This window comes from Sabethes cyaneus, chromosome 2 (assembly GCF_943734655.1).
Source record: "Sabethes cyaneus chromosome 2, idSabCyanKW18_F2, whole genome shotgun sequence".
In the NCBI taxonomy this organism is placed as follows: Eukaryota; Metazoa; Arthropoda; class Insecta; order Diptera; family Culicidae; genus Sabethes; species Sabethes cyaneus.
The window spans coordinates 25,363,238-25,385,551 of record NC_071354.1 but is presented as its reverse complement, the minus strand read 5'-3'; the positions used below and the strand labels follow the sequence as shown (position 1 = coordinate 25,385,551).

Here is a 22,314-nt window from a genome sequence, read left to right as displayed (position 1 = left end):
AGCTGCATTTCAGTCAGTTGTCAAATTCCTTTCTGATGCTCGCAATCGCATATTATTTTTCATCCGTCAATCGCGACTGGCAGCTTTTTGCAAAGATCCTGCTGTTTTCAAAGTTGATTAGTGCTGTCGAAATCCATAATTTTTAACAACCTGTTTCCTTGTCATACATTTGCTCGCCGGAACGAGCAATCGAACAAATTTTGGTGTTGAATTATTGGCGCTAGAAGTGTGCAAAATTATTCCAATCGGACATCAGTTTCCGAGGAACGAAGCACAGTAGTTCTAGAACAAACTCGTCACCTCTCGCTCGCTGTAGTGTGGGGGTGAGGTGAGTATTCGTGAGTGAGTGTGAGGAGAAATAAGTGTATAAAGTAGCAGTGTGGGAGCAGCTGGTGCGGAAAACCCGTGCTAGGAAGTGCGAAATTCAAACACACGTCGAACGAGCAGAGAGCGCTGAAAGTTTTCTTCGGGAAATAAAACGAACAACCAAGAAGGAAAATCTGACGGAATAAGAAGGTGGGTTTTTCTCATTTTTCTTGATAGGTTTTTTCAGCTTTCGTAACACTGGAATATCGAACGGTTGCACTGTTTCGTCTTTCGTGTACTGAAGAAGTACTGCAAAAGCTAGTCAGTTTACAGTGCATTCGGCGCAAGAAGCAATGAGTAATCGTCGCTAATACTGGGACAAAATTTTCAAGGTCTTCTAAAATGGTATTGATTTTGACTGACGGAGTATTTTTTCATATTTTTGCAGATCATCGTTTCAATGTCGCAACAGGAGCAACCTCAGCAATCTCAGCCAACTGTGCGGCATATTCCGATCTTCGTCGAGGGAAGATCGGAGCCGTTGGTAAACAAAATTCCGGACAGCCAGCCAAGCAACAATTCGTCGACCAGCTCGATGCCGGAACCACCCCGAATGGAGATGCCATCTCACAATACCAGTGACTTTTTCAAACATGGATCTCTGTTTGACCGTGCTCGAGATTTTCCAGTGCGAACGTTTCCCAATTCAACATTTTTCAACAAGAGCAGCCCTGCCCGGGAATCATCCCCGGCTAGACAAGTTCCTATCTTCACCGATAGTGGATTTACCACGACGACAATGCCTCTATCACAGCAGCCGCCATCTCGGGGCTCCTCGCAGCCGCGACAAACGCCTTCGCCTCCGAGCGCTGCCCAACAACAAACTCAGTATCAGCAACAACAGGCTAACCGCTACCAACAGCAAAAGCAACAAGAACAGGAAGCCAAACAACAAACGACCACTGCCCATGATCAGCCAGATGCACAGGCGAAACCGCCACCAGCAGCAGCTCAACCGGCTGCCAACGATCCGATTAGCAAAATTCAAAAGATACAGCGGGATGTGTTGGCAATCTTCGATCAAGTCGAACGGTTTCAGGGCGGAAAGGACGGTAAACGTGACAAAACCTATATCTATCTGGACGAGATGCTAACACAGAACCTTCTCAAACTGGACTCGATTGATGCGGAGGATCAGCCGCAGATAAAATCCGCCCGGAAGGAAGCCATCAAGAGTATAAACCACTGTATTGCCGTCCTGGAGGCCAAAGCCGAAGCCGGCGTCGTCGAACGAACTGACAGCAACGAACAGGTGCCTAACGGAACGACCGATCGGACCGGCTCCGGTGCTTCACTTTCCCACTCTTCGTCCAACCAATCTAGTCAACAGCAGCAGCAGCAACCTGAGCAGCAGTAAAATTTTCAACACTATCCTATCTATGGGGCTTCTCGTTCTTGGTGTGATACTTTCGCCGGTTGTAACTACTTTCTTATCTTTCGGAGTTGATTATCTTGAAGTGGCATTTTCGAGGTAATCGTACCATGGCAGCATACCCACGAAATATTGACATAACCGGTTAATACTATATTTTTTTAAACAAAAATCAAGAGAAAATTGCAGTTAACGATCGATATGCCAGGATGTGTGTATGGCTATGAACTTGAAAAAGGCTTTTTATTGGAAATGCATGTTACAAAAATACTAACAACATATAATTTTAACTATGAAGTTCGGCCAGTGAATGTATTGTTCAGGTAAGTTTGCAACTTGTTTAATAAAATTTCATTGTCAACGTGTAAATTTCAAGATCTTTTGATAAACCTATCCAAGGTGGTTTAGAGATTCACATTTTTGAATTTATCCATTTCAACATAGTTTATATGAAATATTAATAAACGTGTTTATAAGCTTACGGGTTATCACGTTCATTTGTTCGATTATGATCGGCTACCAAAATAATTTTGCAATTGTTTTCGAAGATTCGCTATATTTCTGTGATGCTGTCCATTGTTTTTGTTACTCGATTCTGCAGAAATACCTAAGCATTCAATCCATTGCAACATAAGTTTCAACATGAGGAAACTGGAAACCTGTTGTATATAATACTTTGCGTAACAAACTGCTAAAATACCGGCAAGTAGATGTAGGTAAATAATCAATATTGCCTGCTTTCGTCTATAGCTTTTGACTGTATTCAAATTTATTTTGTAATCATTTGCAACATTGAAAATGTCATATTCATATTTCTTCTATGCCCTTCATTTTACCACGGATTTTTTCCAACGCTGTCCTCATTATTTTTTGAAATTTTCCAATGCTTGGCTGACTTAAACATAAAACTCAGTTCTGAATGAGTTTCTCATTGCGAATTTACGTAGAAAAAAGCTATCTAACAAGAAACTATACCCGTAGAAAAGCAAACCGCTTATATAGAAAAGTCTACTATTTATTTTTGCTCGTTTTCACAATTCTTATTAATTTAATTGCCATCATTTATGACGTCAATTCCCTATAATTATGGAACTAGTTTGCCGAACCGTTGAATTAGGGTATTGCATACACAGTATAGAAAGATAGACCATCTAGAAAAAAAGAATAAATTAATAACAATACTTGTAATCAAAATAATTGACTTGAAAACATAAGCCTAAAACATAATAAAACTCACATTAAGTTTTAGTGAAAGATACTTTTTCTCTAATGCAGGATTTCTTCGAAATTGAGCCATGCTAATTTGTTCTTCTTTTCAATGACTTAATTTGTTATACCGTTGTTACTGAATTACCTTTTTTTCTAGGATCATTTCATGCATCATCGTTAGCGATGTGCTCAAGACTTCCAGCCTATTCAGTATTCAGTAAAGTGGATGGTATTCTCCATCATTCCTATGCATAGTAGACCGGCCCAGCTAAAATGAACCCTCACTCGGTTTATACTTCGGCCATATTGAATTGCTGGTCTTCAAGTATCAGTAGATTGTGGACGTGGACAGCTTGGGCATAAATCCGTGTTGCTCATCGGTGATGTAGTGCTGGTCGAGGAGATTCGCATGGTCATAATGAACTTCACTTCACTTTTTAAGTAATGGAATGCTTTTCACAAGCAGAATCATCGACGACACTTCACTGGATAATTTCAAGGATTTTGGAGGAGGAGAGACTCTCGTAGATTTTGTTACGTCGTTTATCCCTAATAGCAAGAAAATTCGTTGGGCAGTAGTAGGTGTAGGTGGGCTTCATCGGGGCCCGTTCTGCTACGGATCAAATTTTTTACTTTTTGACAAATCCTCTAGAAATGTCGAGTACAGCGTGCCACGCATCATATTTTCGTGGATATCAGGCAGCATACGATCCAGTCGAGCGCGAACAGCTATGGCAGACAATGGACGCGTACGGGTTTCCGGACAAACTGACGCGGCTGATCAAAGCTATCTTGGAGCGAAAGATGTGTTACGTACGTGTTTCGGGGGCGCGCTCGAGTCTTTTCGATTTGGGGATGCGGCTATCCTATATGTTATTCAATATCGCTGTTAAAGGTGTGATCCGGCGAACGGGCATCGAAACGAAAGAAAAAAAAAACAATCTTCAGTAAGAGTAAGAACTCCTAGTCTTTGCCGACGATCTCAACATCATACTAGAAACTTTAGGGAGGTGGAGTCAATCGTCAGACTAACGAAGATTAGGAGGATTGAGTTACAAATCAATCCGTCGAAAACCAAACATATCGGTACCAACTTTTCAAAACGCTTTCCTTTTGAGGGACTTTCCTTGTGCTAGTCCAGCAGAACATAACCCTAGCTCGGCTTGTTTACATCGACGGCGATGAACTGGAAGTGGTTGATGAGCTCGTATATTTGGGATCTCTGGTCACCGGCGACAACAACACGAGTAAAAAGGTTTAACGACGCATTCAAGCTGGAAGTCGAACCAACTTTTTCCTCCACAAGACAGTTCGATCAAAGAGCAAACGCCGCCGCACAAAGCTGACAATGTACAAAACGCCAATCGGACCGGTAGTCCTCTACTGACTTGAGACAGAAATTTTGCTTACAGAAGACATCACTTGCCGTATTTGAACGAATAGCGGAGAGTGGCGTAGGTGTATGAACCACAAGTTGAGGGTGCTAGTTGGAGAGATTCTCATCGTACACCTGACAAAAGTTGGGAGACCACGGAGGGCCGGCCTTGTCGCAAGAATGCCGAATGACTGTGCAGTAATTCAGTTCTCTTCAAGAATGCCACCGGTAAGAGGAATAAAGAGGCCCAACGTGCTAGATGGCTCGACCAGGTTGAAGCCGACTTGTGTGTGTCAACGCTCAACGAATTGGTGACGAGCAGCCCAGGGTCCCGGCTTTATGCTGGTAGAAGTGAGAAGTATGATACTGGTAATCAGATTACTCAATACAGCGCTGAACGAAGCTGGCCGCCGTCCGCTAGTTTCTGAGCCGGACGACCATTACAACAGTCCTATGGCAGATCTAACAAACAACAAAACCTTGGGACGCTTTCAGCGTCCTGGGTCAGAGTTTCGTCAGCTAGCAGCTAGCAGCTGCTACTATAGGTTGATCTATACTTAGGTAAATCTACTGTAACACGTAGGTAAAATCGAGCATTGCGACTTCATTAACTAAAAAAAATATATTTTTCTCATTACAGAATATATACAGCGCATCGTCCTCGATGATGATACCAAGACTGCTATAGTGACACTGATCAGGAAGGCTAGGGGTGTCTTTGCAAGTCTGCGAAACATTTGGCGCTTAAACCAGATTACTCTACATACGTAAACCCGCATTTTCAACTCAAGCGTTAAATCCGTTCTTTTGTATGTATGCGAAACGTGGTGCGTCTAGGCGGAGACAACGCAAAAACTGCAGGTATTTATTAATCGGTACATGCGATATGTCATTCGTGCCTGGTGGCCTGATAACTGGGTATCCAACGAGGAATTCCATCGTCGATGTCATCAACGGTCGACAGCAACAGAAATTCGTGAGCGTAGGTGAAAGTTGATCGGACACACCTTGAAAAAAGGAACGAATGAGAACTGCAGAGAAGCACTCGATTGGAATCCGCAAGAATAGCGTAGAAGAGGCAGACCCAGAGGCCAATGGCGACGCAGCTTAGCCAACGACATGTAGATGAGAATCTGTCCTGGCGACAAGGAAAAACCATGGGGCAGTGAAGATTTCTGATTCCATCTTTTTGTTCTACCGGACCGGCGGTCATGGACACATAAGTAAGTAAAATGTCATCGTCTGACTGAAAATCCCATAATAGCCACAGGGAATGAGATCCTGGTCGTGGCGTCTGTGATACTTCCCGGACGACAAAGTCGAAATACCCCCATCCAAAAGTGCTCAGCTTGTGTGGTATTGCAGGGTCAGTTCCTGAATGGTTGCGACGCTCGTGGGCGCCTTTCACACGGTTCGGTGCCGCCCGGAAGTGAAGTACCGAAAGGGAAGCCCGGAGTAAGTACCTGCTTAAATACTTAACTTCAAACAATGTCAATGTAGGGCACAGCCTCACCTTTACTGACGCTATCAGGGAAGAAGTGCTAGGTCTCTTGAGAAGATAAAATACTGGCATGTCTATGAAAAACCCAGTTAAAGAGACTGCACTTTGTGCTTTTCTTGATATTAAAGACGCACTCGACAACACGTTTTTTGTGTCAATTAATCACCGCAATTCTATATTTCGAACGAAAGTTCTTTCGAACGAAATTTCCGTCAGCAAAATCAAATGGGCAAAAAAGTTCGAAGCAAGTCGAACGAAATAAAGACTCGTTCGAAATATTTCAAATATTACAAAGAATTTGCGATCTGTTGTGACAACGAACTTGTGTCATTTTTTCTGGCACACTTCTCTAACACAGACATCAAATTGGACTAGGTTTAATCGCGTTCGTAAGAAATCTGTTGGCACGAGGGGGCTTTGCCACTCTTTCTGGCGTACTTCCCAAGCAAGGACATCAAAATGCTCTAGGTTTAATCGCGGTGTTAAGAAATCTTGTTGAAATGAGGAAACTTGGTAACTTATTTTGGCTTACCTCCCAAGCACAGATATCAAATTAGTATAGGTTTAGATCATCGTAAAGAATCTTCCAACCAATCACGAAACGAGAATTCTGGTAAAACATAAGTTCATTATTTTCAAATTTTCAATAGTTCTACATCAAGAACCCATACTTTTCTTCATTTGGGCCAATTCTTAGAAGATTTTCCAATCGATTGGTGTAAGAATATTGAAAATCGTTCGGGAAACCACCTAGCTATTAGCGTTCAAAACCTGACCACTTTTCGAGAAAGATTTTTTGGAATGACACTCTACCAGCTACCTTCCTGAAAGACGTAATCCTTCGTCAAAAAAAAAAGAAGAAAACTCACTGCACGTGACTAAAGGATGATCATAATTATGAGTTTTCTCCCCTGCTGTGGTCTGTAGGAGCACTAAACTCCGCCATTTTATAGTGCATATAAGAGTAGAATAACAAAAAATCCACTAAAACAGGCGTAAAAAAGCCCGTAACCTACGAACAGGGCTAGCTTGTACTGTTAAAAAGGCATCTTAGGCTATGAATCTTAGCCCTTTGGTACTATTGCCTGACCTGCGTTGCTCTCGAATATGGTGGTTAGAGGTGAACGAGGTGACAGCATAGGTCAAGTTAAACATAGTTCAGTAGCCTGTCTCAATTACTAGCGATATTCCAGGACAACCAGGATGCACTGCTGTCTCCCAAATCCTCCAAATGTGCATCTAAATGGGTTCTTGGGGGCAACCCAATTTTAAGAAACTCACCGGCCAGATCAGTTTCTTAATTCAGGGTGTCCATTTCACTGTGAAATCGAGAATTATGAACTGGCTGACACCAGACAAACCAGTACTTTGTTGGCCCTGAACCGTTTCTGGGCACCTCCTCAAAAGTAATTACTGAATTGGGAAAATCGTAGTAGAATATAGCCCTGTTCGCCGGGAAATGGAGAAATTTAGAATGGAACTCGTCTCTTGCTCCTCTAGAGCATAGAGCAGGGGGGCTCGTGTCGTATCATGAACTTGGCCGTGCTCAGCCTACCGCAGTTATCAAATTTTCACGGTGGGAACAATAAGTGATCTCTCAAGGAAACTAATGCAGTCCATAGTTCGTAAATCCATTCCGTAACCAGATGGCATACCGCCGATTATCTTCAAGAACTGTGCGGATTCCTTATGTGCAGATTTAATCGCAGTTTGCAACCTTTTATTTTAGTCAGTCATTTCTAGGTGCCTAAAAAGAATTGTTTTTGTTTCCTGTTTTCAAGAATAGTAGATGCATGACTGCCGAGGAATTATCTCTTTATGCACAGGCTTGAAGCCACCGGAGACTATAAATAAGCTTATATTTTATTACTCATTCATCAACCGCCCAGTTAACTTCGAGGTACGATGCTGGTCTGGCAAGCCAACTGCTGGACCCACAAGTCGTATGTTCGAATCTCAGCTTAGCGGTGCTGGTAGATAAAGTCGGTAGGATTTTTGCACTAGCCCCGTAACTGTCATGTACTCTAACAGCCAGCCGCAAAGTCTGTCGATAAAGAAGGATCAAGTCTTAGAAAGGCATTTAAGCCCAAGGCTTAGGTATTTTCATGAGGCAAAACTGGTGACCAGCATGGATTTTTTCCAGCACGATCGACCACTACAAATCCCATAGAGCTCACATCATACTGCAATACATGAAAAATGGCGCCTTGAAGGCGGTCTTTGACCGTGTGGACCACGGTTGGCTTTGGGTGAAAGTAAAGCGGACTCTAGTATCCCATTAGGGAGTAATCTTGGACTTTTTCTTTGTTTCTGTCAGATTCATTATAGCAAATGCCAATTAAAATCTGGCGACTAGCCTGCGAATCACCAAGGAATTTTGTGATCCATCCCGTACAATTGTCCCGCCCTGCAATTGTCCTGTACTTTAACAGCTGGCTGTGAAGTCTGTCGTATAAAACAAAGAAAGTCAAGTTTCGATAACGGAATGTAACACGTAGGCTTTGCTTTGCTTTTATTGGCAGCCATTCAATCCAAGTTAATTCGATACTCGCATAATTTTTTTGCATGGAGAAACATGTTTTACTCAATACAGTGCACCCCCGTTCGTTTGAACGATTCCTCATGCAAACTAACGGGGTTACTTTTTAATTTGAACAACTGGTAACTCGAAATATGGTGAAACCTGTGTGAACTGGCCGCCCTGCTCTTTGTTATTGTTTTGGTGATTTGTTTTAGTTGGCAGTTGCAAGTGCGAATATTGCATTTTAAAGTCGGATTTCTATCTTAATCGTTAGGAAAACGAAATGTGAAACCGAATAAACACGCTAGGTCAGTACAAACAAATCGTGTTTATGTGCATTGTCTGCATAAACAAATGATGTCATGTAGAGAATGACGTTTGAACCATTTTTAATTTGCACGTCGTGCAAACCAACGGGGTTCAAATTAAAAAGTGTTCAGATTAAAAATGGTCAAACGAACGGGGGTCCACGGTAAACAGTATGTACACACCAGGCCTTAACGGGTTTAAGTTACCACACATTCTCACGGCACACGGGTGACCACCTGATAGTTGAACATTGCTCCTAGTTATACGGAGGAACGAGAGAGAAGCACTAGTGCATCGTTCGTTAGGCTGCTGTGTTGGTGTCCTATATACATATAGAAATATTTATAAGCAATGCCAAAGGAAAACAGCAAAATCGCGCTGGCTGATGGGTGTGTGTGGGTCGATCGAAGTCACAACTACTGCGGCGACGGACGGCGAACAACCAACCTGGTTGGTAGCGTAATCCGCGCACACACAACAGAGAACGAGGTGACGGTTCGGTAGTATTTTAGCAAACGCAACAGAAGGAAGAGAGTCCCAGCTCGGGATTTGCTGGGAAAAGTGCAAATTTTGTCCAGTTTTGTCAGCCTTTTCGCGTCCCATTTCGCGATGGAAGTGGAAAGCAACGTAATCAAGGATGAACCGAATCGGTAAGTAATTGTGCAACGCGAAATTTTACACGGTGAAAATTCCTTTCGCGAAAAAATGGATGACAGAAGGAAGAATCCGAGAAAGGTTTTTTTTTCCTTTGCTGCTTCGATCTTCATGGCAGTGCTCTACTCTCACTTCGTCGTCGTCGTCGTTTTTTCCCTATACTGCTGCTTGCTGCTGCCAGCCAATACATTGCTGTTGGTGTGTGAAATAATATGCACGGCGGAATCAAAATACCACTGCAGCAGCTAGTCGTCGCGCGATTCGGTGGGGCGGCTGTGTTGCCGTGCCGTTCGGATAGTGGTTTGAATCATTTTTTATCAATTTTATTTAGTTGATAACTTGTCATATCCTAATGAAAAAGTAGGCTGAAAAGTTGATATTCAAATTTGAAATTTAAACTTAATAGTCATAATTCCGTTTAATTTCTTAGATAATTCTAAGTTGAACTCAAGTAAAAAACAAACAGTGTCATCTCAAATCAGTATCGATTAGGTAGGATACATAAAACGCGAATTTTCTTCTCTCAAAAATATTCAAAAATGAACAATACATTGTTCGGAGATTGGTATCTATATTTAAACAGTAATTTGTCATGTTTATAATATGTTAGGAATAAATTAATTACTTTTTTCTCCCATATGTGCAACTTCACATCAATTTTTTAAATGTTGCGTGTCAGTTTCAGATTTTCAAGTTACTGATTGATTAAAGTCTCTTTGTTAATCCTCTTGGTACCATCGGAAAATAAAGAAAGAAGCATAATGTCAAAATAATAAAATAACTAGAAGAACTTAACCGGAAAAACATTTTCTTGCTCTACCATACTAATTTTTAATTGTCTAAATTGGTTTCCAATGTGTTTTGTCATAACAATCTGCTTGAAATTTCAAACCGCGAATCTAGTTTATTAGATGAAGTTCGACGTGTGACAAGCACATGGGTCAGTTAATGCGCTTTGCGCGGAATTGCAGTAAATTATCGGCGTAAGCCAAAAACAATACTGAGGAGGATCAACAAAGTTGTTGCATATTGTAATGCAGCATCTTTTAGACAAATCCGATTCAAAGGAATACGATATATTCGATTTTACGGACCAAAATCCTAGCCTCATAGTTTAGCATTTTCCGTCCAAAACTAAGACAAGTGGACACGTTAAGTAAAAAGCTTAGGTTTATCTTATGTTATGATTTGATTGCCAGTGATTGCGCTACCCGCGCCTGGTACAATTGAATGGCACCACTGCGAGAGTGGCATATATTCGTTGCGCAAGCCTTGATTTCTCGAACGGAGGTTTCTTGCAGGAATCAATCTGTGCTTCTTCTTGTTCGCTTGTGTGTAGGTATTGCGCTGCCTTGCCACTCTGCCACTCGTATAGCATTTTGTGTACGAGGTTGTTTCTGCGTTTGGCGCAAATACCATTCCGCATACATCTAAACCGTCGTTGGCTAAGCCAGGCCAGTAGTACGATATGCTATGCTACGCGCCGCTTATATCAGCCACCGCTGCCAGCAAAAGGAAGGGTTGTTTGTAACGAAGACGAGCTTTGAATCAATGTTCGCAGATTTACGATGATGTATGTACCTACTTGCTATACATTAAAGCGCGAGATTTTTTTTCAGATTGCAATATACTCGCTCATTATCATGTTCGCTTGTTTTTGTTTTCTTTCACAGTAGCAGAGGTAGGAGTGCTGCTGGTCAGCACCACACTCCTAGGAGTAGTGCTAGTAACAACAAGACCATCGCCACTACTAGCAGTAATACGACCAGCACAGTCACAGTAAAAGTTGGCCTCAATATGAATATGTGCAGACTATGCTTAGCGGAAGGCAGCACCAGCTCTCGACTTCAGCCCGTGTTCTACTCCAAAGATGCACCGGACGAACCTCTAATTCAGAAAATACTAGAACTCACCACAATACAGGTATTTTTCCTCTTTCAATATAGATACAATCCAACGTAGATGCATATTTTTGTTTAAATTTAAGGTAACTTATGCAACGGATTTTCCCTCATCTATATGCCTCAACTGCAAGAGCAAACTGGAGGACTACCATATGTTCCGCCGAAGATGTATTGAAAATGACGAAATACTTAAACTAAAGTACTACGAAATTAAAACCTCTGAAAAGTACCGCCATATGCAGCACCAGCAGCATCATGTGCAGCCGGTGGAGGACAGTAAAGTTGGAATGGAAGAGTATGGCGACGATGCAGACGACATAACGCTGGCCATTGATGAGTCGGCCGATGTGGATGAGTACCAAGAGGAGACCGAGGAAGAACATCAGGAACCACATCAACATACTGTCATGCAGCAGGACCAGCAGCAGGTGGTAGAACAGCAAACAATTCAGTACGTGTCCGCTGATGGTACAATGACCGAATACATCGAATCGGGAGATGTGCGAGTTGTGTCCGGCACTGCGCAGCAGCAACAAATTCATGTCAGCGGCTACAGTGATGTGGAAGGCATTCAACCCGCCGAGGGTCACGAAATATACTACACTGATGGAACTGACACCTATGCTATCCGTACCACGGCGGAAGGGTACGTGAATGCCGCAAACTATGTGCCACAGGGATACGATAATCAAACGGAGATTGAATGCACCACAATTGAACACTTACCAGAGGAAGAAGTTTATATGGACGAGGGAGGAGGCACTGCCGTAGGCAGCGTTATTACACCGAGAGGAGTCCATGATCGACCATTTGTTTGTAAGCATTGTAAAACTAGTTTTAAGTACGAGTATAACTATGAAAGACACATGAAAAATCACGCAAAGGTCCTCTACAGATGCGGAAAATGTTCCAAAACATTCACCAAGCAAAGAAAGTGTCAGCAGCACTTTTTGAAAGCCCATTCCTCCCAGAGGTACGAATGCGACATTTGCTTTAGAACGTACAGCTTGCCGACCCGATTGGAGAATCACATCATTGAGATGCACTCGGAGAACGGGGTGTACAAGTGTGACCGTTGTACGGAAACCTACACTTCATATTTAGATTTCAAGTCCCATCGTAACAGCCATCACAGCGTAAATGGGTCGAACGCCACGGTCATTACTCAGGCCGTCGAGCAGCGAACTGTCCAATCTATCCACCAAGTACAGTCTCCTCAGCCGCATACAATGTCCCACACCGCGGGCACATCCCTCAGCACTCGTTCGTCCGTATCCGACAGCTGCGATTTTGAGGTAATGATTGATGAAACTAAAATTCAAAAACCAGGTGCACCTGATGATACTCCCGAAAAGCGACCCGCTGCCGTATTAAGCGCTCCGGATCAAGACGTCATTCTGATTGACGACGAAACTGCCTCCCACAGCATCGCTGCGCCTGTAAATCAGAACAAGCATGTCAACGCACTGAATACGACCACTGCTCCAAGCAACAGTATGAACAGTCCCAGCAATAGCAGTATCATTAGCAGTGGTGCTACGTTGGCAGCGAGTGCGAGCCCGGGAAATGGTCCGGTTTCGTTAGCGAGCAGTACCATCAGTGCGCCGTCAACAACCGTCATCACCACCAATGGTATTGATAAGAACTCTCTGCACCGGCAGTTGTTGCAGCAGATCGAGGAAAGTGAGGCGAACTCTACTGGGCCGAAAATTTACAAATGTGACAGCTGCACCAAGACGTTCGTTCATCTGAATAACCTGAAGGCACATATCTACGCGGAACATGACAATGACAAACCGTTCAAGTGCAAACTGTGCCCGATTTCGTTCAAGACGAAGGAGATTCTGGTGATGCATATGGTGAGTACAAGCTTTTAAAGTACCGTTATTGGAAGCTTTTCGATATTGTTACATGTACTGGTTGATGTGTTGATTTTTATTTTTTTTTTGTGGTACTTTCCTAACCTCGGTTTACAAAAGAAGCATGCTTCTGAGTTAATATCTCCTAATCCGCAATGGTTCACCCCAAAGCTTCTTTCCAGCTAAATCAGTTATTTTTCGTTAAACCATAATCAGTATTTGCAAAATAAGCTAGACTGCACTAACTATTACCTTATATGGAAGATTACTGTGTAGGGAATGATTTCTCTATGTCAGTTGAGCTAGCTTTGATACTCGAAAGTTCTATGTATTTTCTAAAAGCGCTACGCGCCATAAGCTGGAATGAGACAGGGAACTGAGGGATGAGAGGGGAAATTGGAAATGGAACAACGGAATGGATCGAGGATCTCAAAATCCTCCAAAAACTATTAAAAACTGATCGGACATTCTGGGTAGCTGATGTAAAAAGCACATCTAACTTTGACGACGTTTCAAACATAAAGAGAATATTTATTTTTATTCCACTGCTAACTAAATCTTCGCAGCGTATGTAGATTATATACTTATCTACACTACAACTGGGGAGTTTTGACATTAGGTTAACTTTTACGCAGATATAAGCTAAACTACATTGTTTATGAAACAATTTTGCTAACGCATGTTCCTTTTTTAGCTACATGCCTGATTTGTAGTAGGACTTTTTCAATCCGCTAGTGATTGACGGCCAAAAACAGAGTTCTATATAGTTCGATAATCGACTGAACGAAAATCTAGCTAGACGAGATCTACTAGTTACAGTTCTTCGGAAAAATATTTTCCGCTTTTAAATAGATGCGATATAAGGAGACTTTCGCATGAATTTCATAAGTAAACAGTTTTTGATTCGGTTGACCATGTATTTTTCTTGCAAGTTTTGAGGAACTAGGAAGCTCCTTACCGCGTTTACGTTTAACCAGGCATGTGAAAGCTTGCACCGCAATGCGGGCCGTGCAGAAATGTTCTACTCTGTTCATAGTTAACATTCTCACGGTTTCGGTGCCTTTTGCCGTGTTATTACTAAAACGAATATAATACCGCACATCGGAGCAAATTTCTTTTGTAAGGAGCGGTGCTTTACGTGTTCGGAGCGCACCGTGCGACTCCGTTTCGGAGCACGGTAGCCGAGTGGTTTATACATTGGCGTCACTTATCAAAGAAATGCATTGCCGTTAATGTTAAATGTGTCGGTTATTACCGTATCGCACCGATCATCAAGTTTATGAGCGACGCCAAAATACCGTGCCATATCGAGTTAAATAGAGTACGGAGCCTGAGTAGCGAGATTGAATTTTCTAACAGCTCAGTGGCGCACACAAAATGAAAATGAAATTACGTACCGCAGGGGAACAAACTCGGACTAATGCGATTCTTGCTGTTCATAAATGAATTCTCTGTTTTCATGCCACTCGACATATAAGAGTAGTTTTTAAGTGTTCTAAACTGGAATAAAAAACGAAGCACAACGAAAAGATCAGGTTCCTGAACCCCAAACTCAAGTATGAACAACTTGCCGCCAATTCTCCGGGATATACCCCAAAGTGAAACTGGCTCGAAAGAGGTTGATGAGTTCGGACATTATAACACCGTCCGTTTTTTGTAAGAAAATGGGTAGAATGCCATCCAGACCTGGAGATTTCAATGGTCCAAAAGAGCTGAGTGTCCAATTGATCGAAGTCTTCGTAAACAATCGGCGTGCAAGTAAAACCGAATCATTTGGCACACTGTGTAATGACCCATTCCGCTGCTGCCCGCCTATGTCTTGTCCAGTGGTCACTTTCGAACCAGGGAAGTGCGTGTTCATTAGAACTTCCAGAGTTTTCCTGGTGGTAACAGTGAGACTCCCATCCTCTTTTTTTAATTGCCCTAGACTATTGCAGTGGTCCTTGAATATCGCTTTCTGCAGTCGCGTAGCCTCACAAACTACAACTACAAATACAAACTCTGCCATTGTATGCTTTCGCAAAATTTAACTCATGATTTCCTTGTGGCTTTGCGTAGCTCAGCCTTGTATTTGGTGGGGGAAGCTCTGTAGTATTCCCAGTTAGACGTGATTTTGGTCCTGTTGAACAGACGCCTTGCATTCCGACGAAGATTGCTAAGCGTCTCATTCCACCAGGGCACATCACGGAAACTGTTCGCGTGTTTACGGGACAGTTTGTGTTATACGCTTCTGTGATCCTACATTGCAGGTCACTAGCGGCGATATCCAGCTCAACTGGAGTTCGTATATTATTGTGACCAGAACTACGTGAGCGTGAGGCACTCAGATGATCCCTTAAGGAACTCCAATTGGTTTTCCTCGGATTCCTGAATGGTTCTCTTTTTAGAGCATTAGCCACGATGTCGAAAATAATATGTCTGTGGTCTGATAAACTTGGTTCATCAGAGGCATGCCAATTTTTGACTTTCTCAGCTATAGAGGCGCTACATAGAGTGAGGTCTTGGACCTCTTGCCTGATAGCACTTATAAAGGTGGGGTCATTCCCTACATTGATTGCATTGACATCTTTAGAAGAACAATATTCAAGTAGGTACTCAGCCTTGTTGTTTGTGTCCGAGCTGCCCCATATCGTGTGGTGCGCATTTGCGTCGCAGCCTATCACGTACGGCTTGTTGACTGCCCTGCAGTACCGCACGACTTCAGCAATCTCGGGCGGTGGTATTTCGTCCTTGTCCTTGTAGGCGGACGCAACGACTATCTTCTGCTTCCCTCTAGTCGTCGGGACTACCACCGGGTGGTGTTCATACCTAAGGCTGACAAAAAAGACAAAATCATGCCTAAGGCTTTGAGACCGATTAGTCTGACTTTAACGCTTCTTAAGCTGATGGAGAAAATCACGGATAACTATGTCTATATACTCCGTTACATGTAAATCAACATGCATACCAAACCGATAAATCTACGGAAACCGCACTGCACTGCTTAGTGACGTTAATTGAGAAATAGCTCAACTATCAAGAGACAGTACTTTGTGCTTTTCTTGATATTGAAGGCGCTTTCGATAACACGTCCTTCGCGTCCATTAATATGGCTCTGTCAAAAGAGAATCGACCACACTACAATGAGCTGGATGCAAGCAATGCTCTCGAGCAGAGAAATTACAGCATCATTGGGAGATACGTCGGTCACGATTTCGGTGATCAAAGGATGTCCACAGGGAGGAGTTCTCTCCTCCCTGCTCTAGTCACTGGTGGCCGACGCACTCCTTCACAAGCTATCACAACTTGGTTATGAGACCATTGCTTACGCCGACGACGTTGTACTTATCGTCAGAGGTAAGTTTGATGCACGCAGTATTGTCAAGTCGCTTGCAAGGAGCTTTAAACACCACCATGTTATGGTGCTCACAAGAGGGACTTAATGCAAACCCCACCAAAATAGTCGTTATACTATTGACTAGGCGAAGGAAACATACCATTACTCTTTCTATACTGAATGGTGTCAGACTGGGCTTTAGTAATAAGCATAAGCATAAGCATAGGATACCGCCCGTGTGCTGCTACTCCGTTATTGACCAGGACTGATGAAAATTGCAAAATGATGGCTGGAAAAAGCATACTTGGGACAGCAAGCTATTCCTCATTGTGCAACCTTATCAGGTCCCTGCATGCTGATCAATACCGACGCCGGCCACGTCCGAATGCGGGTCCTGGTGGGATGGGAAGGAATGTTAGTCCAATACTTGTTGCTACTAAAGACCAGGGAATCCTCTGCATCTTCACAAGTATTTCGGGAAAGGAATTGTTGTTAGTAGATGGTAGGCGCTAGATGGATAAGGCAAGTACGTAAGCACCAGTTATATGAGACCACCCTGGATACTCGAAAACTCTCTTGCAAAGCCAGTAATTACTAAATTTAATATATAACGAATACCTTTTTAACAAATTCTACATAATACCAATGGTGCTCATATACAACCATAATTTAATTTATATCGAAAAATACTATACACATGCGAGATTTACGGCTCGAAAACAACGTGACAACTTGAACTTATTACCCATACCTGAAAATAAAAATCAGGGATAACGAAACGAGCCAATATAGTCCCTAAGTTGATAAGCATTTCCTCCTATCAACGCTAATATGCAGAGATATAGCGTCCTACACGCTTGGTGTCAGACTGGGCTTTAGTAATGAAGTCAAACCCCTCGGAATAATTCTGGATAAAAAACTGAACTGGGCTGCCCGCCTATGCTGTTATGCTGTTAAGAAAGCAACTTCGGCTATCTGGGCATGCAGTTCACTGTTTGGCAAAACCTGGGGATTGAAACCTCAACTAGTCTTTTGGTCATACACTACTATTGCACGGCCTAGGATAACCTATGATGCAGTCGTATGGTGGTCAAAGGTGAATGAGGTGACAGCCCAAGCCAAACTAAACAAAGTTCAGTGCCTGGCCTGTCTTACAGTTACCAGTGCCATGCGTACACCTGCTGCAGCCATGGAGGCAACGCTATGATTACGGCCTTTGCATCTTCATGTGGAGAAGGAAGCAGAGCTCGGCGCACTACGGTTGCAAAGGAGTAAAACTATACTCGAAGGTGACCAAATCGGTCATCTTCGCATATTTCGGAAGTTCAATCTGATACCCTTAGTAACTTCAGTCTCTGACTGCATGGAAGCCTTCCGCCAAAACAAAGTGAATAACACTTTGTTTTGGCGGAAGAGTTCCCTCACTTTGGGTGCCCGGTCACTGCGGAATCGAGGGCAATGAATTTGCTGACAACCTAGCAAGACAAGGATCAGCTCAGCAATTTATTGGTCCTGAACCGTTTCTGGGCACTTCCACATCCGCCGTGAGAGGCGAACTGACGACATGGGACAAGCTAGAAATAGTATCCCGTTGGAATCAAACACAGGGTTGTAAACAAGCTAAACAGTGTATCTACCCAAACCCTGCAGTAGCTAAAAAACTACTTCATTCAACAACGCACGATCACGGGAGACACAATCCGACACCTGCCGCTTTTGTAACTCTGAACCTGAAAGTTCAGCGCATCTGCTCTGCTATTGCGGAGCTCTTGCAATATCAAGGCACGACTTCTTAGGAAGTTTCCTTCTTACTCCATATCAGGTATGGAGGCTAAATCCCAAAACGGTCATGGGCTTTATAAACCATGTACTACCGAATTGGGACACACGATTACAACTATCCCGCTCAACTCCATCAAGACTCGCAGTGGCCTTTTAACCCAATGCCCTTCTGGCATTACAAAAAAAACCCAAACCCAACTACAGGAAGTTAAGCTGGAGATCATTCGGGTGAAATGCAATAAAGTCGATGACATTGACCAACTAGTAAGCGAGTTATCATAACACAGAAGACGAGTAGATGTGAAGGGATAAATAGAATGCTGCGTCAAAGCATCCGTCAGCGCCAATTTGACAGTATATCCATGGAAGAACTCTCAGAATGGCGCTGATGGATGCGTTAGTGCAAAATTCCATTTGGCCCTTAAGGCATTGATTGTGTGATCTACAAAATAGTCACAAGATGGATCGCTGAAATTATTGTATGATCACACTGTTGTATACTACCCACTAGGGACCCTCAAATACTATATCGGTGACCGCTGTTAGAGTACTGACTCTAGCAGCACCACCCAGTCAAGATCCGAACATACGTACAAAGACACAACTGGAAATCGGGCCTACTTCAAGCTTCGAAAAACACACCGGCCAAATCAAACTTCCAACGAATCTCAGACTATACTTATCATAAGAATACCGCAGGACTGCTCAGTGAAATTACTACTCGGTAACAGGGAAGCGAGAGTGAGGGCACTGGCAGGCGTGCAGAGAAATTCTAAACGTTCTTAGGGATCGCGGCCGATATCGCTACCATCGGTGTTAACCGAAGAGCTGTGGAAGAGGTGCATAGGTGCATACCTTAAGAAGGAAGGGAGGGATATGGCTTGGCGTGAACCCTGTCGAGACGAAGTATGTGGTGGCTGGCAGAAAGCGTGGTAGCCCTTTGGATGGTGGAGCTGCGGTGGGGACAGATAGAGATACTTTTGAAGTGGTCGATGAGTTGGTCTACAACTAGCCGTGTAAAAAGGTGGATAGGCTTTTCTAAAAGTTGCGTAGCTAGCTGGGGTTCCCTAGGCTGCAACCCCGTACGAAATAATGACTGATTGAACATGATACCTCTGGACATTATAGGCTTTTCTATTCGATGAAAGGAGAGGAGATTACGCAACACTTTTGGATGCTGACGGTCAGAAAATTTCGCGAACACAATTATGAAAAAATCACCTATATAGTGTTTTCAGCAACCATCCGGTATTAGCAGTCATATATCATTGATAAACAACGTAAAGAGCAGTGGTCCTAAGTTACTACCTTGAGGTACTCCTGAGATATTCGTAAACTGTGCTGAAATTTGCAATCTGATTTTCACACAAAGAGTATGTTAAGATCGGAAAACCCACAAGAGCAGGCGAGATTCCTAGTTTTTCCGAGTTTTGCTAATCGAATTCCATGATCAACTCGGTCATAAACCGCTTTCAGATCGGTGTATATTGTGAACGGTTAGTTGTGGTGCATCATCTACAGTCAAGTACAGTAAAACCTTGGGCTAAAACTTCCTTAAAGACTTGACTCTTCTTTATCGACAGACTTCACAGCCGGCTGTTAGAGTGCAGGACCGTTTTAGGGCTATTTAAAAGATCCTACTAACTAGCAGCAGCACCAAGCACCAAGTCGAGCTTCGAACATACGACAATGGCTTGTTAGACCAGTATCGTACCTCCAAAGTAGATCTGAGGTCGTACAGATAAATGGTGGTGGAAGCTAGAAAACCATGAATTGCACCAGCTGCTGGGCAAACCATCCACCGTCAATGCCGCGAGAATTGGTCGGCTGAATTGCTCAATGGATCGATTTGCTTGTCCTCCGCATACCTCAAGGGTAGCAATAAGCATCAATGAACCGAAATGCAGTAAGAATATGTAGGTACCAGATATTTAATATGTATAACCAGTGAAGGGCAAGTTAAAGTTAGGAGTTAATCAATTTGAGCTCCTTTGCCGTCGTTTATCGATATTATTAGGAAGCGGAATATCGTCGTTCATAGTCCCACGTCAAGCCTGCTTTCTTATTCTTAGATATAGGCGCTTCTAACATTGTAGTCCCGTTTATTTTCGGTTTAGTTCTAGGCAATTAAATGCTTGCTTTGCTAGTGTTTGCTAGAATAGTTAACCCTATTGAACCATATTTCTCATGCGTTAAACCGTACTTGCAGGTATTACATTCTCAGCATAATACAGCGACCTAAAAGAGCGCGCGTAGCAAAGTGAAAACAGCGACAGTCTCGAATAATGATTAAAGACAGCATGCGCGGTGTGCCGAAACGGGTCGGCACAGGATACCGGGAACTAGCTTAATTAGGAACTAACAATATGTTCAAAAAACCTGACAGAATTAATCTCTCAACACAATTGCATAGTTTTCTCTACACACGTAAAATGCTAAACAAAACACAAAAAAAAAACAAAACAAAACAAAAGCTAAACAGTTTACTGACTATGATGATCAGTATACACAAATTCAAAACCTAGATATTTAGAACAAATGCATATGACAAACCACACAAAAATGGATAGCAAAGCGGTATGAATGTGCAGTAGTTAACAATTATGAAAAGGGTCAAACCGAAGAGACCTAAAGAATTTACGATTTCCTTATGTTTTATTTTTGTGTTCTAATATATTGAACGTACTAACATAATTTACTCTAAGTTTGCGTTTGCAATCCGCAAACGGTTCGCTTGCAATAAGTAGCTTTCAGCAGTATAATGTTAACATAAAAAATTATCCTTTTAGAAGAAGGTTCTAAACTTGCTTCGAATGGTGCTTTTCTTCGGAAATAAATCTCGCTCTTATGTTTTTTTTATTATCTACGACTATATATTTTACATACGAATGAGTTTTTCTAAGGCTTGCTTCTAAGTATATTTTAAGTACCAGCATATGATACGTTTTAACTTGTAAGAATGCTGTTCGAAATTGTTGAATGAAAGAGATTGATAGTAAAACAAAGGGCGGAGTCGGAATTGATGAAAGGACGTTTACAGGCGAGAATTGCGTTAGTTATACTTCCTCATGTTGATCGGTTTTTAATCATTGGAAAATAAAAGTTCTATTCTCGGCTGTAGGGGTTCTAGATCTTTGAGATCAACGCCTGGTAAATCTAGACTCTAGAGAGCTGTCGTGCGTATATTGTGCAAATATGATAAGAATCGGTTCTTCCAGGGGAAACAAAAAGTTTATCGTTTCGTTTGTTAACTCACACTAGTAGCAATGAAAGCTCAAAGTGAACCTTAAAAGTAAAGCAAAAAATCCTTTATTGTGATCTGGGTAGTTTAAAATACGATGTTGATTTTGTTTTATTATTTTAAATTGGTTGCGATTCCTTGTAGTGATTTAAGAGAAGTAAATTAAATAATTTATCTAAATTCATCGGCATATACCTATATAGAGTAGATAGTAATGCGGCTGCATAAAAACGTGCTGCGAAATCAAAATAAGAGCGTGTCGCATTGACGCAATTTAGTGAAAGTGAGAGTTGATCGTTTGATATATTTTATTATCGCTGTTAGGTGACGAAGTTAGAGTTATTCGGAGCAATTGAATAGGCAAGACAAAGCTACGCTGCACATCCGTTTTTGTCATATTTAATATCATGAGCATGCTTAGCTATAATTCCGTTTTTACTGAGAAACTTGCATGCAGAAGTGCCGTTTTATGTTCTATTCAAATTCTAAGCCCTTTAGAAGCAAAAAGTTGTATCAACACATTCTTATTTATTTTGCAAAAGACTTCTTACCAATGACGGATAGATGTTGGAAAAACGAAATAATTTTCGAACAACAAATTGTAACAATTTTGCAAATTGTTTTTTATCATTGTTCAACAAATTTCTACTTTAACCTTTTACTGTTACCCTTTTCTACTCGATGGTTAAAGTTTCCATTCATCAACGACATTAAATTGTGACAAAAAGGCAACAAACAGATACTGATATTAGGATAAATTTGAACGATTACCTACGAAAGTCGTAAGAATTCTTTGCGAATCGCCATGATCTAAAAGAAATAAAGTGTAACAGAATGTTCTCTATATAAAACACCGACTGAAAGGCACGACATACCGAAAGTTCCGCTACTGTTTAGAGTGAACC

General features: G+C 42.2%; 2 protein-coding genes across 4 annotated transcripts; both read left to right on the top strand.

Moving 5' to 3' along the window:
- Positions 1-64: 64 nt before the first annotated feature.
- LOC128734589 (BAG domain-containing protein Samui) lies at positions 65-2,969 on the top strand. Its single transcript, XM_053828862.1, has 2 exons — positions 65-516; positions 755-2,969. Exon 2 carries the CDS (start codon positions 767-769, stop codon positions 1,721-1,723), a length of 957 nt encoding a protein of 318 aa, XP_053684837.1. The 5' UTR covers positions 65-516; positions 755-766; the 3' UTR covers positions 1,724-2,969.
- A 6,213-nt stretch (positions 2,970-9,182) lies between these two features.
- LOC128734488 (uncharacterized) lies at positions 9,183-22,224 on the top strand. 3 transcript variants are annotated; one of them, XM_053828713.1, is made up of 4 exons: positions 9,183-9,303; positions 10,984-11,230; positions 11,295-13,070; positions 20,378-22,224. In XM_053828713.1, exons 1-4 carry the CDS (start codon positions 9,263-9,265, stop codon positions 20,408-20,410), a joined length of 2,097 nt encoding a protein of 698 aa, XP_053684688.1. In that variant the 5' UTR covers positions 9,183-9,262; the 3' UTR covers positions 20,411-22,224. The 3 variants fall into 3 exon arrangements, with proteins under 3 accessions (XP_053684688.1, XP_053684687.1, XP_053684689.1); XM_053828712.1 differs by having other exon boundaries at positions 10,981-11,230; XM_053828714.1 differs by lacking the exon at positions 9,183-9,303 and adding an exon at positions 10,831-10,880 and having other exon boundaries at positions 10,981-11,230.
- The last annotated feature ends 90 nt before the right edge of the window (positions 22,225-22,314 follow it).